This window comes from Volvox carteri, assembly GCF_000143455.1.
Source record: "Volvox carteri f. nagariensis unplaced genomic scaffold VOLCAscaffold_9, whole genome shotgun sequence".
Lineage (NCBI taxonomy): Eukaryota > Viridiplantae > Chlorophyta > Chlorophyceae > Chlamydomonadales > Volvocaceae > Volvox > Volvox carteri.
Window position 1 is genome coordinate 1,319,063 of NW_003307552.1, and position 10,454 is coordinate 1,329,516.

The 10,454-nt window shown below is 57.9% G+C and overlaps 1 protein-coding gene across 1 annotated transcript in view; it reads left to right on the forward strand.

The window, feature by feature from the left end:
- Positions 1-8,889, forward strand: part of VOLCADRAFT_88611 (uncharacterized protein) — a gene marked incomplete at both ends in the record, with an annotated part of 11,918 nt that extends 3,029 nt beyond the window's left edge. Inside the window, 11 exons of the mRNA XM_002948162.1 lie at positions 786-862; positions 1,355-1,923; positions 1,962-2,303; positions 3,710-3,754; positions 3,804-4,103; positions 4,450-4,539; positions 5,002-5,100; positions 5,811-6,224; positions 6,981-7,373; positions 8,344-8,406; positions 8,851-8,889. Of these exons, the coding sequence (XP_002948208.1) occupies positions 786-862; positions 1,355-1,923; positions 1,962-2,303; positions 3,710-3,754; positions 3,804-4,103; positions 4,450-4,539; positions 5,002-5,100; positions 5,811-6,224; positions 6,981-7,373; positions 8,344-8,406; positions 8,851-8,889 (2,431 nt within the window). The remainder of the gene's footprint in view (positions 1-785; positions 863-1,354; positions 1,924-1,961; positions 2,304-3,709; positions 3,755-3,803; positions 4,104-4,449; positions 4,540-5,001; positions 5,101-5,810; positions 6,225-6,980; positions 7,374-8,343; positions 8,407-8,850) is intronic.
- Between the last annotated feature and the right edge of the window lie 1,565 nt (positions 8,890-10,454).

The following is a 10,454-nucleotide window of genomic DNA, read 5'->3' on the forward strand; positions in this document are numbered from 1 at the left end:
CTCCGTGGCTTTTAGGCGTTGTAGTATTGCCCTTGGGCCCTCGGCTCGTATGGGTAGTCTTACAGGTATGGGGTCACGCACCCCCCAACCATGTAACACACACACACATATGCACTGGGGCAAAGCAGACCGAAGTATGTAGTGAGGCGTATTTCCCTCTTTTGAGATGCTCGTTGCAATGCGAAGGAAAGCGTGATTATAACACATGTTGAGCACTGCCGTGTGGCAGCTGCTGGCTGCTGGTGCCGCCATGCGGGGCTGTGAGAAGAGGACAGTGTAAGAGCGCGCTTGTGATCAATGTTGTGTAAGCCATGGCGCCGGATTTCGCTCGCCGAATGTAGCGGTGTCGCCGGTGACTCTTGCTAATTCTAGACCACGGGGACTAGTATTACTTGCCGCGTGACTGTGCTGGTGGTCATGATGATGTGCCCTTGCCTGGCCCATGATGATGTGCCCTGACTGGCGGGCGGCGGCCCCACCTGGATCGTCTCGCCGTGTTGTGGGAGGAAACGTCGCGCTACGGCGCCCAGGCCTTGTGTACCGTGAAGTCGTCGCAAATATTGCAATGTACACTGTAACAGGAAATGTGTTCAGCCGCATCGCGCTGCCGGGATGATGCCGTCAGTGTGCGCTTTAAATTGTTTGCTGCTGCTGCTCCTGATGATTAGCAGTTACTAGTCTGATATGCCGGCATTATCCGCCTGGTCTCAACTGGTTTGTGAAGTAAACGATTTTACGGTAACGGATCCTATATAAGTCCCGGTGCTGCTTTGTCGACGTTGCAGGACGGTCATGGTGGGCGCGGGCATCAAGGAGCGTGGTGGCACGGCGCTGGTCTATAAGTCTCCCACACTTCGAGGAGGTGGGTCGGTGGGTCGGCAGTTTTAGTGCTTGCCGGCATTAGTTGGCCGACCGGCGGGCTACTGCTGGAACCGCTCTAGGCTGGAATGATGTGCCGCCCAAGTCCCGACGTGCCAACGGCAAGGTACAGGCGTTGCCTTCAACTATACGCTGGTAGGGCACAAACAGCAGCTCACTCACGCCGGTTTGGGGTTTCCGAGGGGATACGGAAGTAACGGAAGTAACGAAAGTAACGGACTGAAAACCCTCCCGGCTCCCCCCGCGCTTATTTTAGTCTTGGCGGCTAGGTAGGTAGTTTTTCCGACTTCTTCTTCACTACGTCATCCCGAGGTCGCCGCACTTCCAAGAACGCCTTTTGTTCAGTTCTACGTCTGGTACATTCTTGCCGTGGCAGCAGCTTCACTCGTTCGTGGTTCGTCTCCCCCCGCCCCGCACTCACACGGCTCCTTTCGGCTGGTTCTTTTCCCCCGTTTTCCCCACCCCCCCGTCTCAGGGTCTTGGAGCTATGCTGGAGAGCTGTGCAGGGGCGGTGGCGACACCGGAGTCATCTGGGAGTGTCCCGTCATGATGCGGCTGCCTCGCCTACCCCGGCCACCGCAGCCTCAGCCGCATCGCAATGCGCCTTTTGCTTTGCGCGCGCAGCATCAGCAGCAGCAGGTGCAGTCGCCGCTGCCAGTGGATGTTTCCACTACCCCCGGCGGCGGCGGCGGCACCGTATTGCCCGCCTTCACCAGCCCTACAAGACCCAACAAAACCGACGGCGCTGCCGCGCCGCCGCCGCGCAACCTCATCGTACTGCCGCCGCCGGCACCGGCATCGCCGCGACCGCTGATCAAAGCGCAACCCGCGTCAGCGGCGGAGGCGGAGGTTCTGCCGTACGGTATGGTAACGGTGGATCGCCTGGGGGCGGGAGCGGGCCCCGCAGCCGCGATCGCTCTGCTGTCACCGCGGAGGCCGACACTGGAGGCGGCGCTGCAGCAGGCGCCCTTGAGCCCCCTCCGGTCGCCGATCGGCTGGAATTTGCCGCCGCTGGCGGCACTGCCCCACGCGCCCTCGCCGCCGGTAGGTGTCCTGTATGTCTGTATGTATGTACCCATCAGGTGGTCATGGGGAGAGAGATGTTGCTGAAAGATGTCGCTCGCTGGAAGTTGCTAGGTAGCGCAAAAGCTTTTGGGCTGCAGCTCCTGTTGCTGAGGGCTCAGAGCCTTTATCTTTGTCAGTGTGCTGTGGCTGTGGCTGTGGCTGTGGCTGTGGCTGTGGCTGTGGCTGTGGCTGTGGCTGTGGCTGTGGCTGTGGCTGTGGCTGTGGCTGTGGCTGTGGCTGTGGCTGTGGCTGTGGCTGTGGCTGTGGCTGTGGCTGTGGCTGTGGCTGTGGCTGTGGCTGTGGCTGTGGCTGTGGCTGTGGCTGTGGCTGTGGCTGTGGCTGTGGCTGTGGCTGTGGCTGTGGCTGTGGCTGTGGCTGTGGCTGTGGCTGTGGCTGTGGCTGTGGCTGTGGCTGTGGCTGTGGCTGTGGCTGTGGCTGTGGCTGTGGCTGTGGCTGTGGCTGTGGCTGTGGCTGTGGCTGTGGCTGTGGCTGTGGCTGTGGCTGTGGCTGTGGCTGTGGCTGTGGCTGTGGCTGTGGCTGTGGCTGTGGCTGCGGCCACCGCAAGTGCAATGTACGGATGTCGAGCGGTGTGTCGAGACGGGAAGGACGTCGTCTCTCCGTATAAATTGCGCGTTGTGTGCAGTAGCGCGTGATGACGTGCGGATGTATCTTCACGAAAGAGAAGGTGGAGGGGAGGAGGAGGGGAGGAGGGGAGGAGGGGAGGGGGAGGAGGTTTCCTGGTCGGCATCCATATCGTGTACCTGGGGGGGCAGGGTCCTTCACCGGGGTATTCAAGAATTTCGGTTGTGCCCGAAACCCTCCTGAGCAGCCTATCGGGGCTCTCCCCAAAAGCTTCCTTCCTTGTCAGCACGACATTTCCGTCGGGCACCCCTCGTAAGCGGTTTTCGGGTAGAATTAAGCTGGAGTCTATCGCAAAATGCTAGATCGGCTGATTTAACTGGTGTTTGAATTTTTTGGGGGAACGCGGGGCCTGGGAGCAATCGTTCAGGCAAGGATGTTACCCGAAAACGAGGAACATTTATGCGATACAGTTCACGTACTCGTTGGGCAGGTTAACGCTAGGCTTGAGCCTCAGTGCGCATTTGTACTTGTTGTTTGACTGGCGACCAAGCGGGCCTTACACTGCAAGACTCGGCTCGAAACCACGCCCGAAACCACGCCCGCGCGCTCGAAACCCACGTACATTTTGACGCAAAAAATATTTTTTCAAGTCTTCCCAAAACGCCCTCGATTGGCTCTGGTGGGGCCCCCGAAGCCGCGCTTCGCTCGGACCAAGATCCTTTCGATCGCTCCCGGATGCCTCAATTTTTTCCTTCCGGGCAAAACGGAAAGTTCTCCAAAATGCTCGGGCCGTAATTGGGGTGAAAAAACCCTCCAGTGGCGGGTTCCTTTGGCGCTATCGCTCGACTCCCGAGCATGTGTAGCGCCCCTCCTCAGTCGCCCTTGCGACCCTCCGCTCTCCCCGTGTCTCTCAGGCGCCCCGACCGCCCTCCGCACGCACACCTGCACCGAACAGCCTCGCCTCACCCAACCCCGCCGGACCCACACCGACATCCACACCGGCGACCACGCCCACCTCGAGCCGCAACAGGAGCCCCTCCGGCCGCCCCGGGACGGGGCCCCTCGGAAGTCATGGATGTCACGAGGGCCGCCGCACCCCACCAGCTTCACCACGCCTGCTGCAGCTGCTTCCCGGCACCTCAGCCGCCTCCGCTGCCTGCAACGGCGCTGTCATGACCCACAGGTCACCCCTGAGCCCACGCCCCGGGCCGCCCCGAAATTCCACCGGGTCAATCTCGGCGCTGCTGCCCACGACCAGCCCCGTACGTGCGACACAGGGCCCCCGTGTCGCCACCCTAGTGCCGCCCAATCCCCCGCGGGTTAAGGCCTCGACGGCTGCCGCCACGGCCACCGCCGCCGCCGCCGCAGCCCCTAGGGACGCAGCGGCATCCTTTTCCTGGCAGCGCTACCAGACCTTTTTCTGCATCTGTCCCGACGACTGTAACAGCATGGCTGTGTATTACCTGGGGTCGTACGACGCGGGTGGCTCAGCTTTCAACCTGGATGAGGCGCTGGGTCCCTTCCCTTTGGACCTGGGGGACATCTTCTATGCGCCAAACATGCTGAGGGACGCGGAGGTGGGGTGTTGTGTGTGTGTGCATGTGTGTGCGAGTGTGTGTGCGTGTGCATCTGTGTCATATCCTTTCGGAGGGATTACATGAAGCGTGTTTTATAGTTGGTTACCGTTACCAGCAGGAGCATTCAACTGAAATAGCAACTCCTAACGGACGCCAGTACGGGATTTTGACCCGCGTGTAAAATGTGAAGAGAGCGGAAAAATAGGGTTCCTGTGTTCTAACGGATGGGTGAGTGGGAATGTGGGAATGTGGGTGGGTGGGTGGGTGGGTGGGGTTCTTATTGAGGTGGTACAGACATGCAGCGTTGTTTCCTTTCCTCCCTCCCTTTCCCCCCCCGCTCGCGCAGGGCCGTGCGGTGCTGTGGGGCTGGCTGCAGGAGAAGCCCCGCAAGGTTGGCACGTACGACTACGCGGGGTGCTTGTCCATGCCACGACTGGTGCACCTGGAGGCGAGTGTCGGGACCGGGGGGCTCCTTCTTGGGTGCTGGCGGGGAGAGGGTTGAGGCAGGGAAACATAGGGAGCATTATTAAAAAGGGGCGGGAGGCGCTGGGAGGGTCGCTTGCTTTCAGCTTTTGTATTCCAAGGCTTCCGAGGGGGGCTGCCACTGGGCTTCTGCGCCACTGCTTCATGTCACGTGGCAGTGCCATTATTGCTTTGGATAACAAGTCGGTTATCGATTAGTAAAACTCACGGCAGGGGAGTCGCGCCAGAGATTGGCTTCCCATTCCAAGCATATCTTCAATTTCGTGGTTTGAAGGATCCGGTATTCTGAAGGATGTTGTACGAAGAGAGGCAAGCAATCTGGGGACGGAAAGCACCCTCCTTTAGCCGAGCAGCTGGCGGCTCACGACGGCGTGGATTTTGTTTGTCGTATACCGCTCCTTGACGGGAAATGCAGGTGGACGAGCAGCCGGCCAGAAACGGCAACGAAGGTGACAATGTACGGCCGGCCGTACATCTGGTGCAGCAGCCGCCGGCAGACATTTCCAAGCTTCGGGTAAGGCCCTCATGTACCACCACGAGATCACCACCCTGATTCACACCATTCATCAGCACCTGCCGTGAGTTTTAATTGGAAAACGTGGGGACCACATTTCCTCCTTTCTTCCCGTTTCCATCCCCTCACAACGCTTACCCCCCAAGTCGCCCCACCCTGTGGGTCGCGTCGAGCGTGCTCGCGGTGCGCCCGCCTGCCGTCGTCATTCCCTGCCGCCGACAGAACCACTCTGGACCACTCCCCCTTCCACCACAGCCACAGCCACAGCCACAGCCACAGCCACAGCCACAGCCACAGCCACAGCCACAGCCACAGCCACAGCCACAGCCACAGCCACAGCCACAGCCACAGCCACAGCCACAGCCACAGCCACAGCCACAGCCACAGCCACAGCCACAGCCACAGCCACAGCCACAGCCACAGCCACAGCCACAGCCACAGCTCACAGCCACAGCCACAGCCACAGCCACAGCCACAGCCACAGCCACAGCCACAGCCACAGCCACAGCCACAGCCACAGCCACAGCCACAGCCACAGCCACAGCCACAGCCACATCTCGCCAATTGCTGCTGCGCATAGTGAACTTACCACCCGGCTGAAGACCCATTTCAATATGGCCACTACGCACAGCCACATAATCGCAGCTGCCGCTTTTGGAATGCCTGGCTTTTTTAAGTGCCTGTTCGCGCACCAAACCACGACGACACAGGTTCCAGGCAGCGCGTGGCAGGGGGAGGGATTGCTGCTGGAGCCCGGGTCCACGTTGCCTATCCCACTGGCTTCTGGAGACCACTTCGAGCTGGAGCTGACAATGGTGCCGCTGCCGCAGCCGTTGGAGCCGCTGCGGGAGGGTGACGACAGCGGCGGAGCTAATGCCACCGGCTCCCAGGCCGACAGCCCGCAGTCCGCGGCAGGCCCGAGTCCCGGTCCCAGTCCGCGTCGCAGTCCGGTGGCACAGGTGGCGGCTGCGGCAGTCACGGGCGATTGGCGGCGTGGTGGCGGCGGCGGCGGCGGCGGCGGCGGCGGTGTCTGCCGATGCAGCGGTGTGCTGCTGCACAACTGGCGCAGCGGCGCGGAGGGCTCGGCCGCTCTGCTGTACCACTGGGATAGCGGCGTGCTGGAGGTAAGGGACCTATGTGTAGAGGGTGGGGGGGAGTGGAAGGGCGTTGCCTGCTCAATGCCGTCTCGGTGCGACCAACCCACCCTGCAGTACTACCGAAGCACACATTGCATGCCGGCGCGAGCCGCAGCCGCAGTCACTCACCAATAGCTTGTATGTATGGCATGCATACGTGCATGCCTACATGCATGCCTACATGCATACCCCTCCTGTGATTGATACCTCCCCTGGACTAGCCCAGGGAGGGAGTGGCATTGGTGGGTAGTGGTCTCGGGAGGCTGTTTGGCGTCTTGTGGTGTGAGCTTTTTGTGCTCCCTTCTGTTTAAGGTTTCTGGAGCTTGGAGACCTCCCCAGCCCGGGATGACTCGGGCTCCGGTCGCCCTGGTCCTGAACGCGTGCTCTTTGAGCTTATATTCTGTAGTTTCTGCCCGCAGAAAAAACTTCTCGGGTGCGACTTCGTTTTTGTTAGGTGACCAGCGGGCCTAGAACCCGTTCAACCGTTGCGCTACCCCGCTACCCCGCGATGGGGAACGCTGCTTACTGCCGGCCGTCGTACTGCACCCAGTCTGACCGGGGAGCGGAGTGCACAAGACTAACCAGCCGTGTGCGTCTGGGGTCCCCTGTGTTTCGGCCCTGGGCCCCCGGCTTTTAAGGCCGCAACGACATGCATACACACACAATCATCGCCATCTCCGCCACCAAGGAACACCAGCTCACGGCCATCTGACCAAACCCCAACGGCCAACCGCCAACGGCCAGGTGGTGTTTGAGGCTATGGACCCGGCCACGCTTACCTTCAGCTTGGCGGCCCCAGGGGTGCGGCGAGTCGGCGGCCGGCTGCAGCGGCCGCCTGCCCCGGGCAGCCCGTTGTCACTTCGCGTGTTCCTGGACTACTCCTGCCTCGAGGTGTTCACGGGAGAAGGCGAGGTGCTCACGGCGCGAGTCTACCGCGGCAGTGCGCCCACCAACCCCGCGCAACACCACCACCAACACCTCCGCCAGCACCAGCAGCAGTACCCGTATGCGCGGTCGTCACCTGGGGGCGCCGGGAGCGTGGGAGGCGACATGGCGGCTTTGGGCGTGGAGCTCGTGTCGTTTGGGTGCAGTACGGAGGTCCCCCGTGTCGGGGCGTACGAGATGGCGGCCATATGGGTGGAGGATGTATAGTATGTGTCTGTAATTTGACTGGGCTGCGAGAAAGGTGTGCTGCGGTTGATTGTGCGGGTGTGAGTGGGTGTGAGTGGGTGTGAGTGGGTGGGTGTAAAACGCAGTTTAGGATCTGCGGGTCTCTCAGGAGGTCAAGCTTAGTTATAGCACAGAAGATAATTTTGAAAGGGTTTCGGGAGCAGCTATCAGGGGGCCGCGGGGGGCAGATGGGGCACATACTCCGGTGGCGGGGAATGGAGGATAAAAGCCCACATGGGCTAGTGTGCATATAGACGCCCTGTGCAGCCGAGATTTTGCAAGCTGTGCATGCCCTTGGAACGAGCACGACGACGACCGGACGGAGGGTTATGCAACGAAGCATTATTTGGTCCCAGGATAGATTGGTGGACTGCTGTTGTATGTGGCGGTGTACATTATAAACATGCATGTGTGGCCCTTTTGACGATTGGGGGAAGGCGTCGTAAACTTCAGTCGTGTTGTGCGCACTAGTTTCAAAATTCAAAAGTTTGAAAATGAGTGGTCTTTTACGGCTTTAGGCAAAAGCGGTTGGCTGTGTGGGTTTATTAATTTCAGGTTGCGGTACTCCCTCCTTGCATTGCGATACTGGCTCCCATCACGGGATATGATATAGCGAGCGCGAACGCGGTCAGCGAGGGTCAGCTTTGGAGGGGGGTAAATGCGGCGAACAGGACGTGGGAAGGGAAGAAGACTTAGGATCTTTGGGAAGGAGCCGCACCAGGCATATGCGGCTACTGTTCAAACATAAAAATGAGATATTGAGCGGGATGTACCACACACTCCCAACCCCTTTGCACTCTATGCTATGCCACGCCGTACTGTTCCAGCACCTTCACGGATTTTTTATGCATATCCGGCGCAGCGCGATTGTCTTTGCCACTGACGCTACAGCTGCAGCCTTGATGCCCTGATGCCCTGATGCTACCTCTTCGCTCAGGCAAAGCGTCGAGGAGCGTTTGTCTGTAGCGGTAGACCCGTTGATCGATTCTTGCTGGCTGTGGTAGGTAGCTTCCTTGCCCAGATTTCTGGCAGCATCTGCTGGACTACACGCTGAAGCCTGGTGGACCTTTTTCATTAAAAAAGCGTAAATTGATATCTTGTGCGTCAGAGCATGGCAACTACAGGGATGGTCTGGTTGGCAAATGCGCTCATAAACGTATGAATGCGTGTTCTGTACGACACCTGAGCCTCGAGAATGCGTTCGAGAATGTGTGCAGGTGTTCATGTGTTTATGTATGTATGTGTGGGTCCATATACTCCAGAGCTGTATCTCTGGGCATATGCATTAACAGAGGATAGGCATATTGCATGGACGATGCCCGAGGGGGGGAACATACGTATGCCCTCGGCTGATATGCTTCTAGGAAATCGGCAGCGCACGTTGTCTATAGCCGTTGTAATCGCCGAGAAATGCCCTATGTTAATCCCCCATCTTCCTCCACAGGACTGCCCGAGTGCGCTCCCAGGGACTAAATACCGTTAGCAGCGCCGTACATTGTTGTACACGGGGGCAAACGAACAACCTTGTAATTAGAGACCTTCGTAGGGAAGGGACGCGGCAGCTGCAGGCAGCACGCCGCATGAGCTCACGTTAGACTGCGCGTACGTGCGTACGTAGGTCGGTCAGCAGTCTAGCGACACATGAAAGCGAGGGTACGACATGGTACGGCGACGCAATGGGTAGGCCCGTTGCTCGTAACGTAATCCTCCGTGGTCCGTTGCATCTTCGGTGAGTGACGAAACTCCTGAAGGTGTGCAACACACATACACACATACACACATACACACATACACACATACACACATACACACATACACACATACACACATACACACATACACACATACACACATACACACATACACACATACACACATACACACATACACACATACACACATACACACATACACACATACACACATACACACATACACACATACACACATACACACATACACACATACACACATACACACATACACACATACACACATACACACATACACACATACACACATACACACATACACACATACACACATACACACATACACACATACACACATACACACATACACACATACACACATACACACATACACACATACACACATACACACATACACACATACACACATACACACATACACACATACACACATACACACATACACACATACACACATACACACATACACACATACACACATACACACATACACACATACACACATACACACATACACACATACACACATACACACATACACACATACACACATACACACATACACACATACACACATACACACATACACACATACACACATACACATATTTGGCTCGGGTTCGTCATCCCTCGTCCCTTTCGTCTGATTCCTCCCTTCCCTCTTACCCCAGGTCGACCTGGGCGGTGTGTTTGGGAGCGCAGCTGGGTACGGCTTGGCTCCGACCTTCCCGAAGGCGACCCTCCTAAGCACCGCGAGAGCGGAATGCAGGAGTGGAATGGGATTAAACAGATAGCAGTAGTGACATCGCGAAGTGCTCGCGTGGTGTAGTGGTTAGCACTGTGGACTCTGAATCCACCGACCTGAGTTCAAATCTCAGCGTGAGCTTTTTGTTGGCTCCTTAAGGCTACCGACGTACAGACTGACCTTGTGCGGAGCGTTGTAGATATTCTTGAGGCTGACGAACGATCGAAAAATTTGCCATTACTGCCGTACCTCTGACATATCTGACACGATAAGGGGCTTATGTATCTCCTGACTGCTGGGGTCCTGACTGCCAGCAAGCATTCGATACACTTCAGCATGTTGTCTCTGAAGACATCATCCTGCATTTCCCTGACTACTCCCAATCTTTTCGTGCGGAGGTCGTAACTGATGCGTCCTTGCATGGTACGGGAGCTGTACTTCTGCGAAACGGGAGACCAAATGCTTTTACCAGTAAGAAGTTCTTGGGGCCGAAACCCGTTACACCCCTGGAGGACAAGAACTTCTTGCTGTACTGAACACGCTTAAGGAGTGGCGGTGTCATCTGGAGGG